This window comes from Ochotona curzoniae, unplaced genomic scaffold, assembly GCF_017591425.1.
Source record: "Ochotona curzoniae isolate NIBS_2020 unplaced genomic scaffold, NIBS_Ocur_1.0 contig_3332, whole genome shotgun sequence".
Lineage (NCBI taxonomy): Eukaryota > Metazoa > Chordata > Mammalia > Lagomorpha > Ochotonidae > Ochotona > Ochotona curzoniae.
In genome coordinates, this window is record NW_024465816.1 from 4,692,014 (window position 1) to 4,716,221 (window position 24,208).

The 24,208-nt window shown below is 44.3% G+C and overlaps 1 protein-coding gene across 1 annotated transcript in view; it reads left to right on the forward strand.

The window, feature by feature from the left end:
• The window catches only part of FLT1 (fms related receptor tyrosine kinase 1), a 168,141-nt gene that overhangs the window by 69,428 nt on the left and 74,505 nt on the right, over positions 1-24,208 (forward strand). Inside the window, exons 11-12 of the mRNA XM_040979849.1 lie at positions 13,289-13,403; positions 21,939-22,047. Coding sequence (XP_040835783.1) covers positions 13,289-13,403; positions 21,939-22,047 — 224 coding nt within the window. The remainder of the gene's footprint in view (positions 1-13,288; positions 13,404-21,938; positions 22,048-24,208) is intronic.

Consider the following 24,208-nt stretch of genomic DNA (forward strand, 5'->3'; position numbering starts at 1 on the left):
GGTGGCCTATAAACTCCGGCCAAGGCAGAGGCATCCAGGAACTCTGAGAGGCACTAGCCTAATTGCATTTCTCTATTGTTTGCATTAGCAAATTGGCAAAGAAAGGAAGGCCTGCATCATTAGAGATGTGTTAAGGAAGGTCCCGATCATTAGGGATGTGTTAGAGATAGGTCATTTGGGGGGAATGTAGTTTTGTGCATCAGTGGGGTTTGTAAAACGAACAAGACAAAAACCAAATCGTTGTTTAATGGCAGTTAATTAGAAATGTATTCAAGGGCCCACATTTAATTGATTGCTGGTGTGAATGTCTATTATTTTTAATGCTGTAGCAGTTTTTATGTCCCCTATTTGATTTCTTGTCATTAAAAATGAAAGTTTTAACAATTTTAAAAGTTTTAAAATTATCAACATTTACTTGCCGGTCAGGGTGAGGGGTGAGCGCAACATACAGGTCAAATATTTGAGGAAAGAAATTTTTAAAACTTCATTTCTTTTGCAAATATGATCATTTACCTCAGGTTTTCGTATTGACCATTTTCCTCTTACGTACACATCTAGTTTGGCTCCATATATGTCTTAACATCTGTGCTGTGCAGTGTGCATGCAAACTCCTAACAAGCATACAATATAGAACTTTAATTTGTCACAAACCAAACTTTCAATCAAAATGAGGACTTAAAAAGAAGACCACTTTAGTAGAACTTTGAGCTTGAACAAAGCCAAGTAAAACTGGCCATCTTACTCGGCAGCTTTCATCACAAGCCAGAAGTGAATGTTCACTTACTGATGAAAAATTTGTTGCATTCTGTTATATAATTACCACATGAGGAAGTGCACGCTGCCCAGTGTGAATGCTCAGACAACAGCCTTATTAATATTTCATACAGAGTCCTGAGAACAGAGCTCAGATGCCTTTGCCAAGTGCCTCTTCGCCATTTTTCTGTGCTTTGCGAGATTTTCCTGCTCCCTCCCGCTCTTCGTAGCCATACAGTGACTCGAGTGAATAATTACTTCTAATGAATTAACTGTCTCCTGTAATTGCTATCAAACATTTCATTATGTATCTGAAATTAAACAAAAAGGCTGAGTCATAGGAAGTCTGTGCTGGCTGGGTTTTGTAAGGATCTTTTCAGCATGATTCAGTGTAGCTTCCCAGGACCAGCAGGGACAGAAGATAAGGACACGTAATTGTGGAGAATTCCCTAAGAAGGCTGCAAGAATCTTTCAAATTCTCTGTAATCACATTCACGGGTTATTTTTTTTTAATGTAGTGTGTGTTTTTGTTGTTAAGCCTGAAAACAAATGTTCTAAGACAAGATCCTCAGGCAATAGGTGACACATATTCCTTAGGAATAGATAAACAAAATAAGTCATTTATAAAGCATGGACCAGTATTTGGGGATCTGTATTAGAGATACATCCCACTGACTTGGTAGATTTCGATTTCTTTTCTTTTTTGGGGGGGAGGGGATTATTTATTTGAAAGGCAGAGTTATAGAGAAGGAGAAACAGAGAGAGAGAGAAATCTTCCATCTGTTTTTGACTTCCCGAGATGACTGCAATGGCCAGGCCCAAAGCTCAGAGCTAGGAGTTTCAGGCAGGTCTCCCACGTGGATGCAGGGAGCCAAATGCTTGTGCCATCTTCTGCTGCCTTCCTATGAACTTTGGCAAGGAATAGCTGGGACTTGAAATAGCATACATATGCCATGGTGGCACTGCAGGTGGAGGTTCAACCCACTCTATGCCATAGCACTGGCTCTATATATCTCTCTCCCTTCCTTCCATCCTTCCTTTGTTTTCCTTCCTTCCTTCTCTCTCTCTCCCTCCCTTTCCCACTTTCTCTCTCTCTTCCACACTCTGTCTCTCTTTGTTCCTTCCTTCAGTTTATTTGAAAAGCCAGAAATATAGATGGGGAGAGCTGTTCCACCCATTGATTCATTTCCAAATGCCTCCGACAACTAGGGCTGGGCGAGGCCAAAGTCTGGGAGCTGAGTATGCAATCCATGTCTCTCACAAGAGTGGCAGGAACCAAAGTACTTAAGCCCATCATCTGTTGTCTCCTGTGGTCTTAGAAGGAAGTTGAATAGGAAGCGTAGCAGCTGGACGCAAACTAGGTCCTCTGACATAAGCTACAGCTGTCCCAAATTGGAACTTGGCTGTTGTGCCAAATGTCTGCCCCAGTAGGCTGTGTCTTGAAATAACTGAACCTAGCTGGCGATTTTAAGGCAAAATCGCTGTCTTTTCATTGAAAAAGCAGGACACAAAGGATTGGGAATAGGAAAGGGATGTGAAGGGCTTAATCATGGCCCAGGTAATGCCCTATAATGAGCTCCTAGTCAGAAAGCTGTTTTTTTCACACTTTGTCTAGACTCTTGCTAGGATGTTTCATCACACTGAATGCAAGGAACACTCCAGCATTGTAACAGGTATACCCTAACCTTAACCCTTCCTGTTGCCAAAAATTGTGTTCCGTCCTTGACACACATAAATCTGCACATAACGGTGCTAATTTCCCACAAGGAAACTGAAATTCACAAGGTGCCGCAAGTCTCAGGTTATGGCGTAAAGAAAAGACACAGAATGGTTTGGTATTTCAAAAAGTCCAGGGCTTTCCAGAGCTGACCCCTGTGGATTCCCAGAGGAAGAGGTAGACGGCCTCCCAGGAAAGCCTGGGGGGCAGTGACCCAGCTGCAGATCGGCATGCATCAGCACTGAGTTCCTTGAGAGCCTCTCCTGAGATGGGATTGAGCTGAGGCTGAAAAAGGAAAACAGAAGAAACCACTAACTAGGCAAATTTGTTCAGATTTTACAACATCTTTTGGCACCAGTGATAAGTTACATCTGGTTTGGACCCTATACTTGGCCGTGGTTATAGATCCTTTGAGGAGGTATAAACCATCGTATGAGGAGCAAGTCTGAAAAGACCAACTTCAGTAGTCAGTTAATGGGCCCACGTACTGTGGCACCTTCTCTTCGCTCTGCCCGCTCTGTGACTTTCTCGTCCTGCAAGGCCATTTGATCTCTTACAGGGGGTGTCTCATTGTCTTACTTATTGTTCAGGATTATTGTTCTGGATTGGGATTCAGCACACACTCAGCCACACTGAATATTCATGGCACAAGGACAGTAAAGGAAGCAGAGGCGCCCAAAGAAAATGAAAGAAACACATCAAGTTTATAGCTCATTATGTGAATGAAATGGGGCCATGGAAGCTGCCAGTGTCAGCCTCAGCCTACCCTTGACCTAGCCACTCAAATGATTACATCACTTATAATAAAGGATAGTAGAAATTGAACATCTTATAGATGAAAAACTAGCTCCAACGTAAATCTTTGTGTCTCACCCCCACAGCTAGTTAATGGACGAGAGTCATGTGTCTGATGCCCTGCTTGTGGTTATTTCCACTACAGTGGTGTCTCACATCCCCATGGGGATGCTGGGAACCTGGAGCCGCCTTAGGTTGTAGGTGGTGAGTGCTCTGAGAGGGAAGATGCACTGTGGAGCAGGTGAGATCACAGTCCTGAGGCGAGTGAGTGGGTTGTATAAATTCACCCAAAGAGTGAGTAGGCTAAAGATGTGACTGTGCTGTGTGGAGAGAGGCATGGGTTAAGGAACTGAAGACAATGTGCCAGGAGACCAATTTAGTTGGTTCATCAGGTTTGAGTTAAAACAAATATTAAAAACAGAATTGGAAAGCTAAATTTGGGCTTGACCTGGGATTTCTTGGATGAATGCTGGACAGTTGGTTGAGCCTTGTATTTGAGCTAGCCGTCCATGGCCAGGGTTCTGTTAGCTGCTGCCTGCTGACCACGAGCTTTCCTGCTCATTATCTCCAGACTGGTTGACTTTCATATACTCATGACTAACAGTATATACATGTGCATCATCTCACTCGAATTCTGTCTGAAAATCAAGACCATGGATTTTCCCTCATTACCAGGGAGGAGGAGGCAGGGTGCATATTATCCCATTTTCTAAGGTCTTGAATGTTCCACAGGCCTTGTCATAGGCTTGTCAAAGGCTTGTTCCTTTATTGGCAAGCCCTCTCTGTGAGTCTAGAAACGTCCCAGAATGAATTAGGGGAGGAAAACAAGAATGAATACTTGAAACTGACTAGAAACAAACAGAAAATGGTGACTGGCAGAAGACTATAGGGCCTCAAATTTCCCTATTTTATTCTCTTTATACATAAAAATTATTAAGTACTTCCGTATGACATTGAGTGCTTGATATGAACTCTATATTTGTTAATTCATTTCTCACGCAAATTGTATGCAACAGATATAATTACTGTTGTTTTCCAAATCAGGTCAGGAACTTTGGTAGGAAACCAGCTCCAGCTGACACGTCAGAATCTGTGAGTAAGTGGCATTCCAGCACATCGCTCCCTTACTCACAAGCAATCAAAAGTACCTCATTTGTCACCACCAAATTCAGACACTGCAATGAGAAATTTTTGGTTAAATTCATGATCCAGAAAGCAAGTGTTCTAACAACACTTGTGACATTGAGAACCAATATTAAAGATGCCAAGACGCAAGCAGACAGTATAGTCTACAGTATAAGGACACGGACCCTGGAGCCTACAGTCTAGCTCTGCCTCCTGCTGCTGATTGCAAGCCACCTGGCTGAGTGTCTGGGCTTCCTCACTCATACAATGCAGATAACAGCAGTAACATTGTAAGATTGTTGGAGGGCTAAATGAGAAACTGTACATGAAGCACTTGACCTAGTGCATAGTGCATTGCAAGGACTGGTTTGCTCAGAACTGCTCTCAGTTCCTTCAGGTGGCTGCCAGCTGTGCAAAGCCCTCTCCCTCTGCACTGGCTTCCTACACAATTGTGCAAGTCGATAACAACCTGACAGCGTGATTCATGCTACTGAATCGATGTGCTCACAGGAAACATGCTTGCATTTTTGGACATGTCCGCTTTCTGCGATGACTTATTCCCAAGGAATCAGGTTGGGATCAGATATGAGAGGGGTTTCAAGTCATTAGGAAATTAGAGGAGTTAGAGTAGCTTGAATCTCCTCTCCTAAGCTAATCAAATGATTATTGAACCTAGTATTGTTCAGCCTATCATTCAGCACAAGGGATCCTGAGTTCTACTTGCTTATAGTTTATTACATCCTGTTTCTCTGTGAACTCAACTTGTTTCTTCTATAAGCCATAATAGCAAAGGAACTAATTAACTTCTTCCAGGCCTGGTTTCACACCTTACATGGAATATCAATGAACTAATGATTTTTCATTTGAATGAAAGAGTGCTAGTAATTATGGAGCCAGTCTCTTTTTTTTTCCTGCTTTTGAATAAAGAAAAGGATTGTGCCAGCTCCCGTTGGACCAGAAGGTGCTTCTGCATGTGAAGCTACCCATGACCGTCACCAGTAGTGCTGGGCCGAGTGTGCCCAGGTCCCTGTCGGTCATCATTAATAGTCATCATGGTGAGGGAGAGGCACTCATAGTGGTGACATGGTGTTTAGTGTAGGGGATTGTGTGAGGTCGTTCAGCGGTCACAAGTGCCCGTTTCCTCAGCATACGGGAGTAAGTGATGGAAGGCAGAGGTGACATCTGACACAGGCGTGGATCCACATCAGTCAGCCCCTTTTAGGTCAGGAGCTGCTCTTCTCAGGCGCTTCACCAAGCATATGGCCCACAACACATGCCTTGCTTGTCTACTGCTCACCTGGTGCCTAGGCAAGGGACAGAGGCTATCACAGTGAATTAGATGGAGCCCCTGCTCTTTGCAGTTCTCAGAGTGGGCAGATAACAAGATGATAAGCAACCTGAATGGTCGCTTGGCCGCATGCCAGGAGCCGTGCTAAGCGTATTACACAAACTCACAGGTGTCACCCTAACATGTGCTAATGACAGGAGGATTTTCTTTACATTCTCGACTCAAACTGTTTTCCTTCAACTCACTTTCGGATGCCTAGAATCAAAGAAAACTGGTAAGACATGGAAGAATAGGGCTGCTGGTTCGGAGCAGACAGTGCTAGAAGCACGTCCAAAGAATGTGAGATGATTCACCGAAAATGCAGTAATGACGCCACTCTGCACGGAGCCAGAAAATGAGGCGAAACTCAGTATGAGCCACATGCTTTACGAGATTTCTTTAGAAAGTTTGTAGGAAAAGGGATCTAAAAGAATTGAATCTTTTAGTTTGCTTTGGTGCAAACATTGCCTTGAGCTTCATGTGTAAATTTTTTTTTTCATACGTTTCCCATGAACTTTTCAAAATTCCTGGTATTTTTGTAAGAAGAAAAGAAACCTTTGGGAGATGGATGAGCCCATAAGATGAAAACGAGCCAAGAGAAGTACAAGCTTTCAGGGATCTGAGATGAGCAAGAAATGATCTGTTCTGTGGAACATGGTAGACACACTCCCCAACCACGGCTCTGCTACAGCAGGTGCTGCAGGACTGGTGCCTGTAACATCCCTAGCATTGCTCAGGGGTACACTGCCGAAGGAGAACTTATTCAAAATGACTTTTGTGAGCTAATGTGATCCAGAGGCAAAGTGTTGGCATGGTGCAGGACCTCCCAGACTCCCAAGGGCTCTGGCTTTGATTCTCAGAGCTGAAGATTTTGCTCTCCAGGATTGTCCATCTAGAAAGTTAATGCAACTATGATTTGAACTCAGGAGTAGCTAGCACTAAAATGTATAATCCCCTCCCACTAACCAGTGATTCATGCCCTGGCCCCCAAAGGCACTCTGGGATGCGTTCGTATCAAACAGCACGTCCCTTTTTGTGAGAACAAAATGTATGGATGGTGTGTAAGGTTTTGTCTGAGTGACTGGCACTAACAAACATCTTCCCTGAATGGAGTAAAGAATATGATTTGCAGCCACTCCTAACATTGCCCTATCAAATCACCCTTCCCCAGCCAGCCTGTCAGTTCTTTAAGAAAAATGAATGAAGAAATAGGGGTTCTCCGAGGCTTGTATCTGGGTGGAACCCACCAAGTCAGTACCCACCCTGGGAACCACCCAGTCTCTCAGGGGCGAGGTGGGACTGTTCCCCAGGTCCTGGCTCCCATTGTGTGACAGAGGGGCGGAGAGGAAGGTGGTTAGGGAGCTGATGGAGGGGGACTTGCTGGAGCTCAGTGGTGGCAGCAGGCACGCAGAGGCAGGGAGGCCCAGCCTTGGCCTGGGCCAGAATGGACCGGCAGGCCCTGGAGAGCAGGAAGCCGTGCAGGCCAAGAGGCTCACGGAAGAACTGTTACCCCAGCAGAGGTGGCCCCGGACCCAGGATTCCCTCCACCATTGTCCATGGAGCTGACCCACAGCTCCCCAACCCCTCATGAGAGAAGTCATTTTTTGGTGTGGGCTCCAGGGCGTCAGCAGATCTCTCCCTGTGCCAGGAGCCCCCTCCCTGGCCTGACCCTAGGGCCACCCTGACAGCTCAGGCTCTCTTCCTGGTGCACCAAGAGCAGGACTTCTCCTGTCTAAACACTCCTTCCAGCTCCACGCCTTTCTCGGCCAGCGTCCTGGCTCTAATAGGGCTTTATTTGTTTTAGGAGAACGTGAGAGGAGGGGAAGAGATAGTGCCAGGAGTCTTCATCTGATGGCTCCGTCACACGCTGGCCGGGTTCTGACACGGGCACCCGCAGTAGCCGTGGAATGTTTATTCAAGGTCTTTGTCCAGGCTGCGCTGTAACTGGGGTGGGCTGGGGAGCGGAGCTGGTCGTGCTTGTGCCCTCTGGCAGTGTGCCAGGTGGTCAGTTTTTCCTCTCTGAGTTTTGTTTCAAGACATTTTACAGCCCTGGCTTTCTGTTTATTACTTCTCTCCCCCCTTTGTTTCCTAAGTTGCAATGATTCAATATTCTTTTCAAATAGATTCTAATCACAGTCTAGCACGTGCAGTAAAATCCCATTAAACAGATAAGCAGAGTTCATGAGACTCTGGATTTCATCATCCAAAAAAAAAAAAAAGGAAAAGCAGAGGGAGAGATTTTTCTCTGAGGGTTCCGTAGAACTTTCTAGAACATCTTTCTTTTCTCTAACTCAATGTGCCTTATGCTTTTAGTACGTATTCATTTGAGGCAAGTCTCAGGCCCGAACAGGCAGTCATCAGGGTGCTTGGCCTAGCTTCACCAGTAGTCTAGCCACTGTTTCAAGTATTGGGGTTCTTAGTAAAACAGGCCAGTTTCTTCTCAGAACATGCTGAGTAAGCATGCAAGGAAATGCAACTTACCAGGGAAAGAAAAAGGTTGTGCTAGAAATGGATTTTGATGCAAACTTTGATAAAATGATCACATTTATCAGCCCATAGAAGGCCAAACATCCAGCTAGTGTTAGCATCAAAGCTCACCATGACCACCCCAACCAGAACTTCTGTTGGTGTAGTCAGAGAGTACTCCGCTGCCCATCCCCCAGCTCCTGTACCGATCACTAGATATGTCTTCTCCAGGTCTGATGGCAGCCATTTGAATCCATAGGATGGCAGAGGCCCTGGTTTCCTTACTTACAAAGGGGATTTGTGCGATTGTAACACCTCTTTCAAAAGGGGACTGTGGGTATCAGCGGAGTTGCAGGACCCAAGCCGGGCACCTGGCAGTGGTCTAGTGGACCTGAATTTCCCTGTGCAGGAGTCAAATAGGAGCAGGCTAAAGCTTTTGAGCATAAAGTCAGGGCCTGGCACGGTAGTCTAGCAGCTAAAGTCCTCACCTTGCATGCTCTGGAATCCCATGTGGGTGCTGGTTCTGGTCCTGGTAACCCCGCTTCCCATCCAGCTCCCTGCTTGTGGCCTGGGAAAGCAGTCCAGGACAGCCCAAAGCCTTGGGACCCTGCACCCACATGGGAGACCCGGAGGAGGCTCGAGGCTCCTGGCTTTGGATCGGCGCAGCTCCAGCCATTGTGGCTGTTTGGGGAGTGAACTATCGGACAGAAGATCTTCCTCTCTGTCTCTCTTCCTCTCTGTGTATCTGACTTTCCAATAAAAATAAAATAATTCTTTTTAGAAAAAGAAAGTAAACTCAGCTTCACCCCATAAGGTGCAAGGGATTCCTCAAGAAAACAGAACAAACTTGTCAAGACTCGTGACTATAGGGTAGTGGTTGGGAAACGTGCGGGAATGTATCTGTGACAGGAAAATTTGATACAGAACTATAAGAATCTCAGGCCCCAAATCAGTGGGCCGATTCTGTGACAGTGAAGTGGCAGTTGAATCATGCGGTCCAGCTTCTGGAAGCTCTGTCATCTTCATGAGAGTCAAACTGCGAATACTATGGGATGGCTATGCTCACCTGAGAGAACCCTTCTTTCCGATTCTATTAGAAACAAATCCTTCCCTTAAAAAAAAAAAAGTCATTCTTGAGGGAAGGAGGGAAGTAAAGCAGGAAGTGTGATGAAAATCAGAAAACGCTAGCAGGTGAGAGGAAGCGCAGGTGAGCACCAACGGGTGGCAGTGTGCGTTGGATTTGGGAGTGTGGGATTTGTACGGTGAACAGGAACACAAATCTCAGGTGGCGAGGTGAGTTCTAATGCGGACTGCAGCTGCAGACTGCGCACACATCAGGCACTCCACATGTTTTGTAGTGTGAAATGAGAGATGTTGAGCACATCTGGGGGAAGAAAGCTCTCACCCATGGACCTAAACAAGACATTGAGTCCCCAGAGGCAGTCATGGTATTTTAGGTGGTGAACAGTTAAGAAAACCTCTCTTTCTAGACACAAAGAGGCCCCGGCGTCTCAGAATTTCTTGCTGTGTGTTGGGAGGGCTGCGATGTCGTGTCAGCTGTGGTGGGAAGGTTAGGGTACAGCTTCGGATTGAACCAGGGCTGAGCACGAGTAATCCCAGCAGCCAGTGCAAATCCAGATCGTGGGTTCAGCTGTGCTGCTGTCGGCTTTGCCTTTTTCTGTGGCCCCGGTCTGCCTGCCTTCGGTCACAGAGGAGGCAGTTCTTTATGAATGAGGAGAGAGCAGGACAAATCCGTCAGCACCACGAGGAATTCACCCACAGCACAAAAGTCTGTAGTGTCATCTGCATAGACAAAGGGTGACAGTTTCCTGGTCCATGTTGCAAAACAGAAGGCTAGTAACTTAGTGCAGATGGGGGACTTGGCGGATGACTCCCAGTGGCAGTGAAGGAAGCTGCCATGTCACCAGGAGAGTCGCAGCTTCATGCGTTGGACAAGCCAATGGGGTGCTAGCTTTTGCTGTACGCGCATCAAAGTCTAGTCTTAAAACTAAGTTGTGTTAGCTCCAGAGTAACTGACAGAGATGGCATGAAATCCACTCTCGGCTCCAGAACTTCCCCTCACCCCCCTTACTGGTTATAAATACCTCTGTGCTGTTGTGCTTGGCATGCCGTATGCAAATGGAGGTGGGAGTGCTAGGGCTCCTTAAGGAAAGGGCTGGAGACCTGGAGCGCGCAGAGGACGGCCCCAGCCGAGGCTGATAACAGTGGCCTTGTCCAGAATAGTGCATGAGAGCTTTCTTATCTCGCCTTGGCAGGAGGTGCTGTGGGCTTCCTGTGCGAAATCAGGAGCGAGCGCCGCTTTCCTCTTGTTGTTCGGCTTCCTCCCCCCTCAAGACGGTTCCCAGCACAGTGGTTATCTTTGCATCTTCAAACATGGCACAATCTACTTCCTTAAGAGCTTGATGTATTCTTAAGGCTCAGGCAAATTCCCCTCCCCCCCGCGCCCCCGAAATCTCTTTTCAAGTGCTGTTATAAAGTCAGCCTTCTAAATGGCGTTCTATTTTTGTGGTTCCAATGACAAAGAAGGAAAAATAACAACCTGTAAATTAGAAAATAGCCACAGAATCTGTCCTTCGCTTTTGAGGGTTCAGCCGGCAGGGAATCTCTCCTTACCAGGGCTTGCACAGTTGGTTTCTATCCTTGGGGGTCCTGACAAGAGGATCAGGGACAGACGCAGGGGGTGTCAGAGGCCCAGAGCCTGAAGTGAATTCAGACAGCAGTTCCCTGGGGAAAAACACGAAGCTTGTGTTACTCTAACCTATTCCCTTGCATTTCCTGAAGACCAGGAGCATAAAATCAAGATCTTTGACAAAAGCCTCCCTTCCCTTTTTTATTGCTCCAGGGGAGAAAAAAAGTGAAATCTCCAAGTTTCTCTTCCAGGTAGGAGAGTCACTGGCTGTTGCAATCCCAAGGCCCAATACGCGTGTGTAATAGAGGTATACAGATGTGTCTACATATATATCATAGATACTCATACATGTGTGTTTGTTGGGGGAAAGATGGAAAGGTAAACAGTTCGTGGATGTTCAACGTCTAAGAAATGGAGAAAAGATATCCTAAAGATGATGGCCATGTGACTTTTAGGGAATGATTTTAAAACTTTACTGTTAAAATGTCTCCAATACAGGAGAGAGTGAATGATTTCCAGTCAGCTCTGTTTATTCTACTGATCAGTAAGAGTCGAAATGTTCACTTATTTTGCCCAAGGATTTTATATGATTGTGAGTAGAAATCACAGAAGTTCCTTACAGAATATTAAACCTATGTTAATTTTTTAGTATAAACCACATATGCATAAAAACAGGTATAGGGGGGCTGGAGTTGTGGTGTAACTGACCACCAGCATCTCATATGGGTACCAGTGTTTGCCTTGGCTATTCTTAGCTGAAGTCTTGGCTGACTTCTGGTCAGCTCCCTGGTGATGCAGAAGCAGAGGATAATGGCCCAAGTAATTGGGTCCCTGAACCCACGTGAGAGACCTGAATGAAGCCACTGGCTCATGGCTTTCACTTGGCCCAGTCCTGCTCATTGTGGCCTTTGGGGGAGTAAACCGATGAATGAAGAGTTCAATCTTTCTCCATCTATCCCGATCCCTCTGTGTAACTCTGCCTTTCAGATCAATGGATTAAACATTTTTAAAAAAACATCTAAGAAAGTATGATCATCATGGACAAGTATACAAACACCATCATACATTTATAGCTAATTCTGTTAAGTATAAAGGTAGCCTTGTGGTTTTATTAGAAAATGGGCATTTTTAAGGACTGTGCATTGACATATGTAGTACTAAAATGGCATGATGCCTGGAGTTCGCTCTAAAGTACTTATTTTAGAAAATAGAAGCAAGTGAGGAGTAGGTGTAGCAAATATGGAACGATCTTGGTAACTGAGATCCGGGTGTTAGACTCAGGGGCATGGCCACTTTCCCACTCATTGGTGCTTATAAAAACAAATGCAAAGAAAACTCTTACTAGACACGACATCCGGGTGCCTCATGCCTGCCACGTGCTTGTTTACAGGGCACTGATTACAAGTTGTGCTTTGCTTGGCACACTAAGCATGGAGACGTGGCCCCTGTTCCCTGGAGCCAGTTAGCTCAGTGGGGCTGCAGAAGGCAGCATCTTGCAGAAGGACGTTCCAGGGCACGTACCCAACCAGCAGGCTCCACGGTTTAATATTCTGGGATCTCCTGTGGGCTTACACACCACAGAAGGCTGATAACCAATTCCTCCCCCTGCTTTTTCCTCCCTCATGTTAGTCTGTTTACCCCATGTTTGTGGGCTCTCTCTCTCGGCTCCTTGGGCTCGTCCACTCATTCTTTCAGCCCACTGGCTGCAGAACTACTCCCTATCTGAGAAATCTCCAGAATCTGCCCAAGTCGTAGACAGATTTGAGACCAGCAAGCTTTCTGCTGATGGAAAATTCTAGTCCAGAATGTATAAGCACCAAGGGTGAATCATTTCACGTCAAAAGAGAGAGCCGCTTCATGGACTTTAGAGAGAAGTTACATCAATGTTTTAATTTTCTCATTAAACACTTGAGGCCTGAGACTTTAGACTTTGACTTCATACCCAAAACTTGAAAATAGACTGATATTAGTAACGGCTCTGTGAAGTTTATTTCCATATGCACTTCATTAACCCTGAAAAAAATTTGCTGTGCAACTGAATATTCTGATGAAAAACCAGCTTTTTGTGGATGTGAACTGTTGTCCTTTCCTTGATGTTTCCACTGATTAACGTAACTTTATTTTCCCCTCTGTGTTTGCTTGTTATTTCTAGTAGGAACTAATTAAAATTAAGACATTAAATGTTCTATTCTATGCATTTTTCTTTAATATTTAACTGTCAAAAGAGGAAGGATATCGAGCAGTACCCTGGGGTGGGCTTTCATTCATGTTGGGAAATATATCTACTGTTTTTAAGTTTTGAGGCCGAAGACAGAAAAGTCTTGATCAGAAATGATTCCTGTAAAATGTGTGACTTTATCAGGAGACTGACTCAGGGGCCTCCATGTCACCTGTCACTGTTGACTGGATTGTGCCACAAAGCAACACGATGACTGCCTCCTCTTCTTACTTGCAGGCATGATTTTTGTTCCAACAATGGAGGAGCCTTCATCCTGGATCCCACCAGCAAGACAGGAAACAGGATTGAAAGCATCACGCAGCGCATGGCAGTCATAGAAGGAAAGAGTAAGGTATGGTGGGTGACAGTGAGCGCCGGGGTATTTATTGTGTAACTCCACTGCCAGCAGCCAGTTCTAGGTCTGTGGGGAAAGAAGTGAGTGATACACCCAGCAAAAGTTCAGGAAGGAGAAAGACAGTATTTGAAATCTATCTCCACAGAGAGCAACCCTGTCTTTTCCAGTCTGCCTCCAATTTCATGATAGAATGCATACATTGCAAACAAAGAGACAGAGCTGTCCTCCTGACCATCAGATGGGTCCCCCAGATGTGCTTCTCACTCCTGACTGCCAGTTAGAATGCTCAAGCAATTACTGTTCCATCCAGATCTCTGTGGGTGGCACCCAGGGCTCATAGCACCTCTCCAGGTGATAATGTGTAATCACAGCTAAGAAATCTCAGCTATGTTGCAAGTAGGATCGCACTAGACAGAGAGGCTAGGGCAACACTTCCGGGAAAACTCGGGTGTTCTCATTTCAGATATGTTTCTTCCTTTGTATTTGCTGAGATAATGTGAAGATAATTCATCAAAGTTCCTTGTTCTTATCTGAGGCAGCAGGTGTGTGTGTGTGTGTGTGTGTGTGTGTGTGTGTGTGTGTGTTTCTCCCGCCACTCTCGAACCATTCATTGTCTCCTCTTCTTGTCCCCAGTGAGCCTCAGCAATGCTGGGGGCCAGTCCCTCCTCAGCACTCGGCCCTGGGGACTGTTTTTTTTCCCTGTGGAGTCAGACTAGTCAGGCACAGGATAGAGGTGCTCTAAGAAAGCTGCTGCAATGCCGATTGACACACACCCGATTTGATTCGGAGTAGACTCTGATGTCAGATGCCACTCTGCCGGAGCTTGGCTGTGCGGATCTGTGTGTTTAGCTGTAGTTCTTGCACTTGAAGATGAAGTAGGTGGCACAATTCTCTATGTAGGCTGTAACCATACCAGAAACTTCTATCTGTTTTCTTCACAGAAAACTTTGCCGACACATGCTAATGTCAAAATCGTTCTTGGGTAGGCCAGTGCGGTTATGTTCTTTTAAAGATAAGGGACACAGTGGTGATGATGACCCTGAAGCCACACAGCTTTAAAGTGTAAATGAGAAACAGATCAAGGTCTTAGTCCAGATGCCCCTGTGCTCTCGTAGCTGGCTAAGTCAATACCAAAATTAAAGTGATAACAGTTGCTTTAATCAAAGATTTAGAAACAGTTTTTATAACCATAATGAGAGGTATAAATGTTCACAGTTTTTTATCTCTCACACTAATGGGCAGTAGTTTAACACCTTCTCCCCCTCCCCCCGCCCCATAATGTAATAGCAATTGATAACAGCAGTTTAATGGAATACTTAGAGGAAAACTCTAGAAGCTTGAAGATTTAATTTGGATGATGCCACATTTTTCTAACAAAAAGGAATTACCTCCATTCATGCATAGTAGACAGCGAATGAGTTGCCACAGAATACTAGAAAAATGTCAGGATGCCATAATTGTGCTGATTTATTTTTCTGCCTTCACAAAGCATGTTTCGTGCATGCATTGCCAATTGCCAGATGTAGAGTAAAGATGTAGGAGTTAAATCTCAGGTGTAAAGCCTCATCCTGTTTGTTGATCTTCTTTACAACTATTTTCGATAGGGAATAAGTGGAAACATGGAGGAACTGAGAAGAGTTGATTGTCTTGCAATTTACAGATCGTAAATGCACTTTTGCACATGGTTGGCACTAATCTCTCTCTCTAGGGCTCTGCCACTGTCTGAAAACCACAAGTCTTTGCCTTCCTAAAACAGAAATGGAACTTACGATAGCTGCCTCATGTCACTTCCTATTAAAATATCACAAGAAAGATCTTGGCAAGGTGTGACCTTACTAAGGCAGATTTCTTAAATAAATATAACCCAAACCCCCAATGAATTGTGATCATGTGGAATGAAGGCTATTTGTTCAACAATTTTGTTGCAGCGAAAAAATATTTAGTACTGTTTCTAATCAGCATTGGAATACGTACGAGGTGCATAGACCATAGGCAGTGGTATGACGCATCCCATTATGACACATGAGACTTGCAGTAAATAATTCTGTGTCTTGAATTTAGAACTTACTACTTTAACATCTACTAAATGTCTCCGTGTGTGTGTGTGTGTGTGTGTATACATGTGTGAAGAATATATATACCTTTCATGTGGTGGAAATTGAACTCTTTCTAATTTATGTGCAGTGCCCTTATTTTCCCTACATTTTTAGAATGTCGGTGAAAGCCTGTCACTTTTTCTAGACACATCATCTGCCTGCCCAGCCATCCTGCCCCACCTGTCAGTGGGTGGTGCTCACCCAGAGGAATCTGTTGGATTTTAGGAACTTGCTTTTTTTTTTTCTTTTTAAGATTTTATTTTAAAATTTTTATTGGAAAGTTAGATATACAGAGAGGAGAAGAGACAGAGAGGAAATTGTTCTGTCCAATGATTCACTCCCCAAGCAGCTGCAATGGCCAGAGCTGCGCTGATCCGGAGCCAGAAGCCTCTTCTGGGTCTCCCACAGGGGTGCACAGTCCCAAGACTTTGGGCTATCCTTGACTGCTCTCCCAGGCCACACGCAAGGAGCTGGATGGGAATCAGGGCAACCAGGATTAGAGACATCTCCCATTATGGGATCCTGGCACGTTCAAGGCAAGGACTTTACCTACTCGGCTACCACGCCAGGCCCAGGGACTTGCTTTTGATTTGTTTATCTTATTTTGTTTTGTTTCTGCTTAACTTAAATAACTTTATGGAGGACAATAACATTTCACTTCCTTACTGGCTAGTCTTTATCCAGATTTAAGAAAAGAGTCACTAATTGGAATTACCAATTAGTAGCCCTGCCTACTGTCCAAATGGGGTTGCCAGGCTAGTAGGTCTGTTGCTAGAACGGGAAGCAGAAGGAGCCCTGTGTTAGAGAGAACACACAGGATACAATGTGCCACAGCATGGAAACTGGAGAATTGGGACAATGTTGATGTTTTAACAACATTTCCATTGAAACTGATTTGAAGAGGGCTGGGGTTATGGCATGGTGGGTTTGATGCCCCATCCCATGTCGAGGCCGCAGTTCGAATCCCAGCTGCTGTGTTTTTACTCAAGCTCCTTGCTAATGAGTCTGGATAGGAAGTGAAGCTGGTCCAGGTCCTGGGGTCTCTGTCACCTGTGTGGGAGACCCAGGTGAGGTTCCAGACCTGAGGCTTCAGCCTACCTGGCCCTGGCTGTCACTGTCATTTGCGAGACCTCCCTCTCCCCATCTCTCCCGCGCCAATCCAATCCCCAGCCCCCAGTGTCCTCCCTTTCAAATAAATAAATCTTTGAAAGAAAAAAAAAATCATTTTGAGGGCACTTTGGAAAGTGTGTGAGATAAAGCCATCACTCAGAGCCCACACACACCCCGACATCTTCTATTCCTCGTGTTCTGCTTTCCCATTGGCTCAAATGTGCTACTCGACGTTAATTTTAGATTCTTCCATGACCTTTAGACATTGATTTAGATTTCTCCTGAAACACTTCAAAGGAAACTACCTTAGAAACACTCCAAGATGAAAATTGTTGTTCCATATATAGGTTTGTTAAATCTAGTTCTGGAAATGGAGCTGCATGACACATCACACACCCCATTCATCTGATTCTATGAGATTCCGATGACATTGTAGTGGCAGATTACTAATGCTGAGCAAAGGGGAAGGAAGGAAGGGACTTGGGAAGAAACTCCCAACCCTTAGTCCTTGACCGTGACTTTCATCAGCATTACTGGATCACAAAACAGCCCAGAGGATGGACTTGAAGGGTCTGCTTCTACTCCTTGAATCCATGAGATCCTACAGGTGACGTGGAAGCACACCCCCAAAGTAGAGGTGTCCCCCAAAAGTGAAGGTAATAAAACTGAATAATAAAAAAAAAATAAAGCTTTTAAAAGTACAGAATCCCACCAGACTGGAAACCTCCCTGAAAGGCTGCTTACCCTAAGTCACTATAACAACAAAGTTGAATTTTGTAATTGTTATAAGTTGATGTGTTTGCAGCAAAACACTGGAAATTTTAAGTAAATGTAAAGAAATTGTTACTACTTATCTTCTTGCTGGTGTGAGCTTTGACATTCAGATGTTATTTCATTCGAGAGAAAGAGAGAGACCAAACTGCCATTCACTGGTTTAGTCATCAAATACCTGGAAGCTGATCTCCCAGGTCTCCCAAGTGAGAGACGGCAACCTGAACCATCCACCTGCCTTCCTGGGTGTCTGTCAGCTGGGACTCAGGCCCAGGTGCTTTAACGTGGCATGGCGGTAGCACCAAACCTCTGTCTCTCTAATTTTACTGTTTCGCTTTCTGGTTTCTTTCCCTGCCTCAGTTCTTTCACTTCTTTTCATTTCAGAGAAATGGTAGAACTAACAAAAAGCAAATATCCTTGGCCATCTCTTGGTGCGCTTTATACCATACATGTCAAACACAGCTTTACCGCTCCACTTCTTGGCACTTTGAAAGTGTTTATGTTGATGTTGAATATGAAATGCACCATCTGTGAGAGTAGGGATTAGAGAACCTTTTTTTCTGCCAAGACCATTTGGACATCGACAACATCATTTGTGAACCACACAAAATGATCAACTTAAAAATTAGCCTGCTGTAGATGTATTGGCTTTTGAGTGCCACCTATGCTTGCCTGCCTTGGCAACCTTACACAGTACAAGGGCCGGATGTTCCTCATCTGTGTTACAGTATTTTCATTTTCCCCTTTTAAAACTATAGCATTTGGATATGAGTGTTGAAGAGTCTATTTGTCCCTTAACTCAAGACTCACACATGACCACCACTATGGTCATTATCTTGTAGTTCAGCCAAATGTCACTGCTACTCAGCTCACACTGGAACCCTGTTCTCTGACCGTATCACTTATAAGCTTTAATTGCAGAGTGTCTTTTTTAAAATGAAAGCATATTTTAGTTTTAATTTACAAATATGTCTCAGAAAGATATATATGAGATCATTTTTAATCACATTGCATGTAGGCTATGTTTTACCTAACTTTTAAAAATTTTTTTTAATTACAGCTTTGTGAATCCACAGAACATTATATTATTGGAAAAACAGCCTACCGCTCATGATAAATGCCCATGTGTCTGTGTCTAGTAGCATTTAGCTTTCATGACCCATCTCCACTGATTAAAGGAGATTTTCTCAAGGAAAACCTCAATTTGAAGAGTAGACAGAATTTTACCGATAGATCTGGGGTTTTCCGATTCACGCTTTACAGCGAGAAGTAGCTGCAGGCAGAGAGCAAGAACATTAAGCGCTGGCGTCAGACACATGCGTCTCAGTGCTCTGGTCCTGACGTGTGTCTCCAAGTGACTCACGTAACCTCCGTAAGCTTCAGTTGCTTTCTTGGCACGATAGAAAAATGCATGCATATCCTAGGATTCTAGAGAATGTTAAAGAGTGCATGTAGCATGCCTTGCATACTGTCTGGTGCACCACAGAGGTGACAGGGAAGTATCCAACGCACTGCCGTTAACATCATTTTCTATATCTGTTTTAACAGAAGACTTGAAGAAGAGAGTTCTGAGACAGGTTTGACTGTGAGGAAGGTGTCTGTTCTGCAAAGTATCATTCAGACAAGTGAAATTAGACTTCAGTATGATCCTATCTGTATGGCACATCAAGTGTTCTCAATTCATTTCCCTTCCAGGCACCTCAATATTATTCTGTGCTGACACCGAAATTCTGAACTATACAGACTTTTGTTGAAGACTTGAAATGTCTAAATTTAGCATTCTTGGATGACCTATACAAGTCTCCAGTATAGCAAACGTGTACCTCTGAATTAACTTCTCCTAGACTTGATACCCATTGAAGGCAACATCATATTCTCAACGGAGAGATAAAGATCGTTGCTGTCTTTAATTTCCAACATCCTTGTACCAAGAGAAATGGGTTTCCCTCTTATCGTTATTAAACAACAATAAATCTAAGGATCTCAGTCTACCTAGGCCCAGTAGGATTATACACTTGAGAATTTATCTCTATGAACAGGACTTGAGCTTATAGGTGAGCCCAAAGGGGCTTCCCTTGAACTCCCCATCTCTGAATCTCATTGCAAACTGCCAGAAAGCTAATGATTCCCACATCCCTGTGATACCAGGAGATGATAGAGCCTTATTAAAAAAAAAAAAGGATTTATTTATGTTCATTGAAAGAGTAGATCAGATTTATGAAGAGAAGGAGAGACAAAAAGATCTTCCAGCTGTTGGCTTACTCCCCAGATGGCCACAATGGCAGGAGCTGAGCCCATCTGAAGCCAGGAGCTAAGAGCTCCTTCAGGTCTTCCTCACAGATGCAGTCTTATTTGATGATCTCCACTGTTCCTGCACCTGCCACCTGCTGCCAGTCCCTCTCACCTTGCTGCTGACAAACCTGTAAACTCTTCTGTGTTCTTGCATGACTCGTAAATGCTAGGTCCAATCATTAAAAGGAGACAGCTCTTCAGAAATGTTTTTCCCAGCTCTTATCAAGATTGATAATCAAAACAAACATAGATATGTGCTGTGGGCCATACTCCTCTCTGCTGGTTGTTTGCCTTTGTAGGAGTGTGACTTTTCCAAAGAGAACACCATGTATCTGATTTCCAAGTAGGGAAATTCTCTCTCATCACCTCGATGGTCGTAAGGAATAGGGATTAGTACATTCTCATCTTTCTTCCTTACAAACATCTGAGCAGTTCCTTGAAAATCACTCAAGATAAGGGCTGTCAAAAAGTTCGCGGAAAAATGCAATTAAAAGGTAAGTTTTATCTAATTGCCAGAAAGCTGAAACTCATGCATAAAATTCTCATACTACGCATTTTCTGTGAACTAGTCAAGTCTACTGACTTGAAGGAAAAAATGTCACACTCTGCAGACATTTTCTTGCCAATAATTTTAATTATGCAGCAAGAATTTATGAGTAGATATAATTAAACAAATCCTCCCAAATAAAGAGAAAGTATGGCATAATATTTACCACACTGATGATTGCAGAGAATTTGAAGCAATAAATGTGCTGAATAAAAAAAAAAGTAGAATATATTTTGTCTTCCTCATCTGAAGGCTGAAGACGGAGATGTGTAATTTATTAGGTGGGATAAGAGAACAGAAGTAAATTGCCTAGCACGTTATTCAGCACGATGGAAAATGTTAGGAACTTTTGTAATGACCCAGATACTTGTTTGGTATGTGCACCACCTTGGAAGGTTCACAGTCACATTCCAGTGTGTACATGACTTTAGCCTGGGAGGCGCGTGATCGTTACAGTTCAGCGAGGATGCTGTGTGGCAGCGTCCACATAGCCTACGCACTGTCCAAATGCACAGCCAGTTATCTGTGGTCCAGGAGATGAGCTGCAGAAGTTTACAAGTCACTGGATTTGTTGTTTCCCTCTCCCCTGCGGTAATTTCAGAGATGGAAAACTAGGATTTTCTTTCTTTTTCGCCCTCACTGGAAGTTTGCTTTACTATTTCATGCAAAGATGATTTCAATTTAAGAAACTATAACTAACTCCACTTCATAACTAACTCCACTTTTTTCTTTAAAAGAGGACCTGGCATGTTTTTAAACTGTCTAAATTTTTTGTTTCATTATTTCTTAGACACCATGGTTTGAGAAATGCTTGGAAACTCGTAGAAACCTGGCTACTAATGTTTTCGTGGGGGCTAAGTCAGCAAATAAAATCTAATGATGTTAGCTAGTAGTACATATGTATTTATGTATATATGGTACATATATATAACTATATGTAACTATGTCTTTTTCTAGATATGAACAAATACTACAGTTTTAATAGCTAATTAATACCCAATATATACCTAATATAATACTAAACTCATACCTATAGTTAATACCTGATAACTAGGTCTTCATTTTCTAGGTTAGGAATTAACAGGGGTGAAAAATAAAGGAATTTGCGCACACACACACACACACACACACACACACACACACACGATCTTAGTGAACTTTTTCAGTCTCTCCTCCGGGACCATTCCGAACTGCATGCCACTTTCTTCGAATACAGAGAAGCAACAACTCTGCCAGACTTTCTCTTCTGCCCTTGCTCCCTAGACGTGGCCATCACAGAGCCTGGTGGCCGAGCTCACGGTGTCCCAGGGTCTCAGGTCAGCCAAACAAAAGGGAAGGGAGGGGCCTGGGCCTCACCTGTTCCTCTCATTGACAAGGAGCCGACCACCTCATGGGGTGGGACGTGCTGTCCCACACCTCGGCTTCAGGTCTGTGATTGTTAGGCCAGCAGCACAAGATAAGGCTGCAACCTCCTGCTAGTCGGATGTCACAGGCCCCGGTCTCCTGAGGACCTGGCTTCCTGTTACTTTCCCCGCTCTTGCTGGAGCTCAGCAAGCAGAGGGCTGTTAGGTAACCGCCCCTACTCCCACCCCTAGCGCAGGCCATCCATCTACCGAATGAATGGATTAGCTGAATCAGTACAAACTTCAGCCCGCACGTGGGGTGCTCAGCGGTCCCTTGTCCTCTTGCTAGCTCAAGTTGCCTTTTCTTCCACAGATCGCCAGCACCTTGGTCGTGGCTGACTCTAGAATTTCTGGAATCTACAGTTGCATGGCCTCCAATAAAGTCGGGACTGTGGAAAGAAACATGAGCTTTTATGTCACAGGTAAGCCACAGAGCCCACGGCCAGAGACCACCGGGTGGCCCCTGTTGCCTTGTTTTGCTCTGAGTACACATGCAGCTCCAATGATTTTGTTTTGCTTTGTTTTCTGGTTGGTAGAATTGCCAAGTGCTGAGTACCTTCATCCTCGATCTCAGGAATATCATTCTGTAACATCATGGCTGCTTCTGAAGAGCCATTTCCCTGAATTCTCTTTTAGAGCTCTGTGGGAACATCTCCCTTCCCAGGCTCAGCTGGGAATGTGGGATCTACATGTCCAGTATTTAACTACCCTTAGTGCCTGGTGGAGGTTTGGCACACAGGGGTTGTTCAGTAACTGGTTATAATAATATTATCATCAAGTGCAGTCATAATAATCAAAACCAACTATAATAAAATGATGACTTTTTGTCTTTTCAACCAAGAGGCTCATAACTTAAGTTATTTAGTCTTTTAGGAGCAACAAGGCTCTCCTACAGACATCTGAAAGCGTCTTGTTAACAACCATTACTGGGCCAGGTTTATAGCATTTAAGGAATTTTACTCTTCAATATGATGGTCTCTGCAAATTTGAAAACCTCTAAGATGCACAAATGGCACTCTTATGTCCCTCCATGGGTACAGGAAGGAAGTGAGGAACTCAAAGTCTAAAAACAATTGCCTGGCTCCATTCTCCCCCAATTTCTGAGGAAGCCTGGGCAGGCTGCCAACTCTCTGGAAACTTCCCACTATTGGGCAGGCTGAAGAAATTGCCTAGAAGGCTCTAGAAAGAAATGGGCAGGTCTGATTTCATGAGACATGCAGGGTATTGGATGATAGGAGAGGCTTCTGGCTATCGAGCCAAGTCCAGGAAAAACTGTGCATGGAGAAATCTTTGAATAGATTTTTCCAGAATATCCGAACTGGAAGGACTAGAGAGGTTGTTGAGCGTGAGAGCACCTGTCTTTTTCCAAATAGAATTTGGAGAGATGCACAGAGAAGCGGAAGAAAAAGCAACTTGGCATCTGTACCCAGCAGGAAAACACCCTCATCTAGAGAAAGATTCGACAGACATCACACACGTTGAACCTGTAATTAACCTCTGATGATTTGGACTAATTAAATACGACAGTTAAAACTGTCCTTCCTAAGTGACTGGAAGCGGGGTGTTGTCCAAAGCCATGATCAACACCCTCTTGATTTAGAACACAGAGGACTGAGTAAGTTCTCTTCTGAATTTGCACGAAATGTGCAAGAGTTGAATGAGCACTAAGAATGAAACAGTGTGGTTCGGCTTGATACCAGGCACCGAAAGGGGTGATGGTGAAGCCATCTTTCCGTGGGGAAAGAGGAGATGCCCGTCTTTATGCCAGGGCCTTTTGGATCTGTGCAGCACGATCTGTGGGCCATACAAAATCCTCAGCTTAAAAATTAGCCTGCTACAGATTTCTTGGACTTCCGTCATTCTGCGGGCCTTGTGTGGACACAAGCCAGCCATGCCTGCATTTAGGAAGACATTTCTATCAACAACAACAAAAGAAATGCTAAGTTACATATATCCTAGTATCAAAACGGAAGTGCAGAAGTAGTGTGATGGACAGTGCTGGGCCAGGCCAAAGCCAAGAACCAGCAACTTCATCCAGGCCTCTCCCATAGGTTCAGGACTCAAGCCCTTGGGCCATCCTCTGCTGCTTTCCCAGACAAATGACGACCCATATGGGAAGCTGCGCTCTAAGCAGTAGCTTAACCCACTGCACTCTGCAGTGCTCTCCTGTGAGTTTCAGTCTTAAAATGAAATACAGGCGAGCCAATGAAGTCCCCATCACTTGAAATAACTTCCTCTGAATTCTCTCAGTCCTGAAAAGTTCCGGCTTGCCTGGGGATAGTAAATGCATTTGTTTGCATCCGTTGTTTGCTTTACAATGCTTTCTCTTTCCTATTCAAGTGTTTGTCATGAGATGTATTTTCCCTGGAGATGAGACTAAAGATCCTTAAGGAATATTGCACCTTACTTGCCTGTTTCTGGTGGGAAAAAAAAAATCGAATGTGTATTTGTTCAGTGTTTGTACATGAGTCACTGCAAGTGATCACCTAAGGTTTTACTGTTCTGTATTTGGATGTTTATGATGCCTCATTTCAATCACATTACCCCTTTAACACACAGTATGGGCGGAAGGCGGGGTTGGCT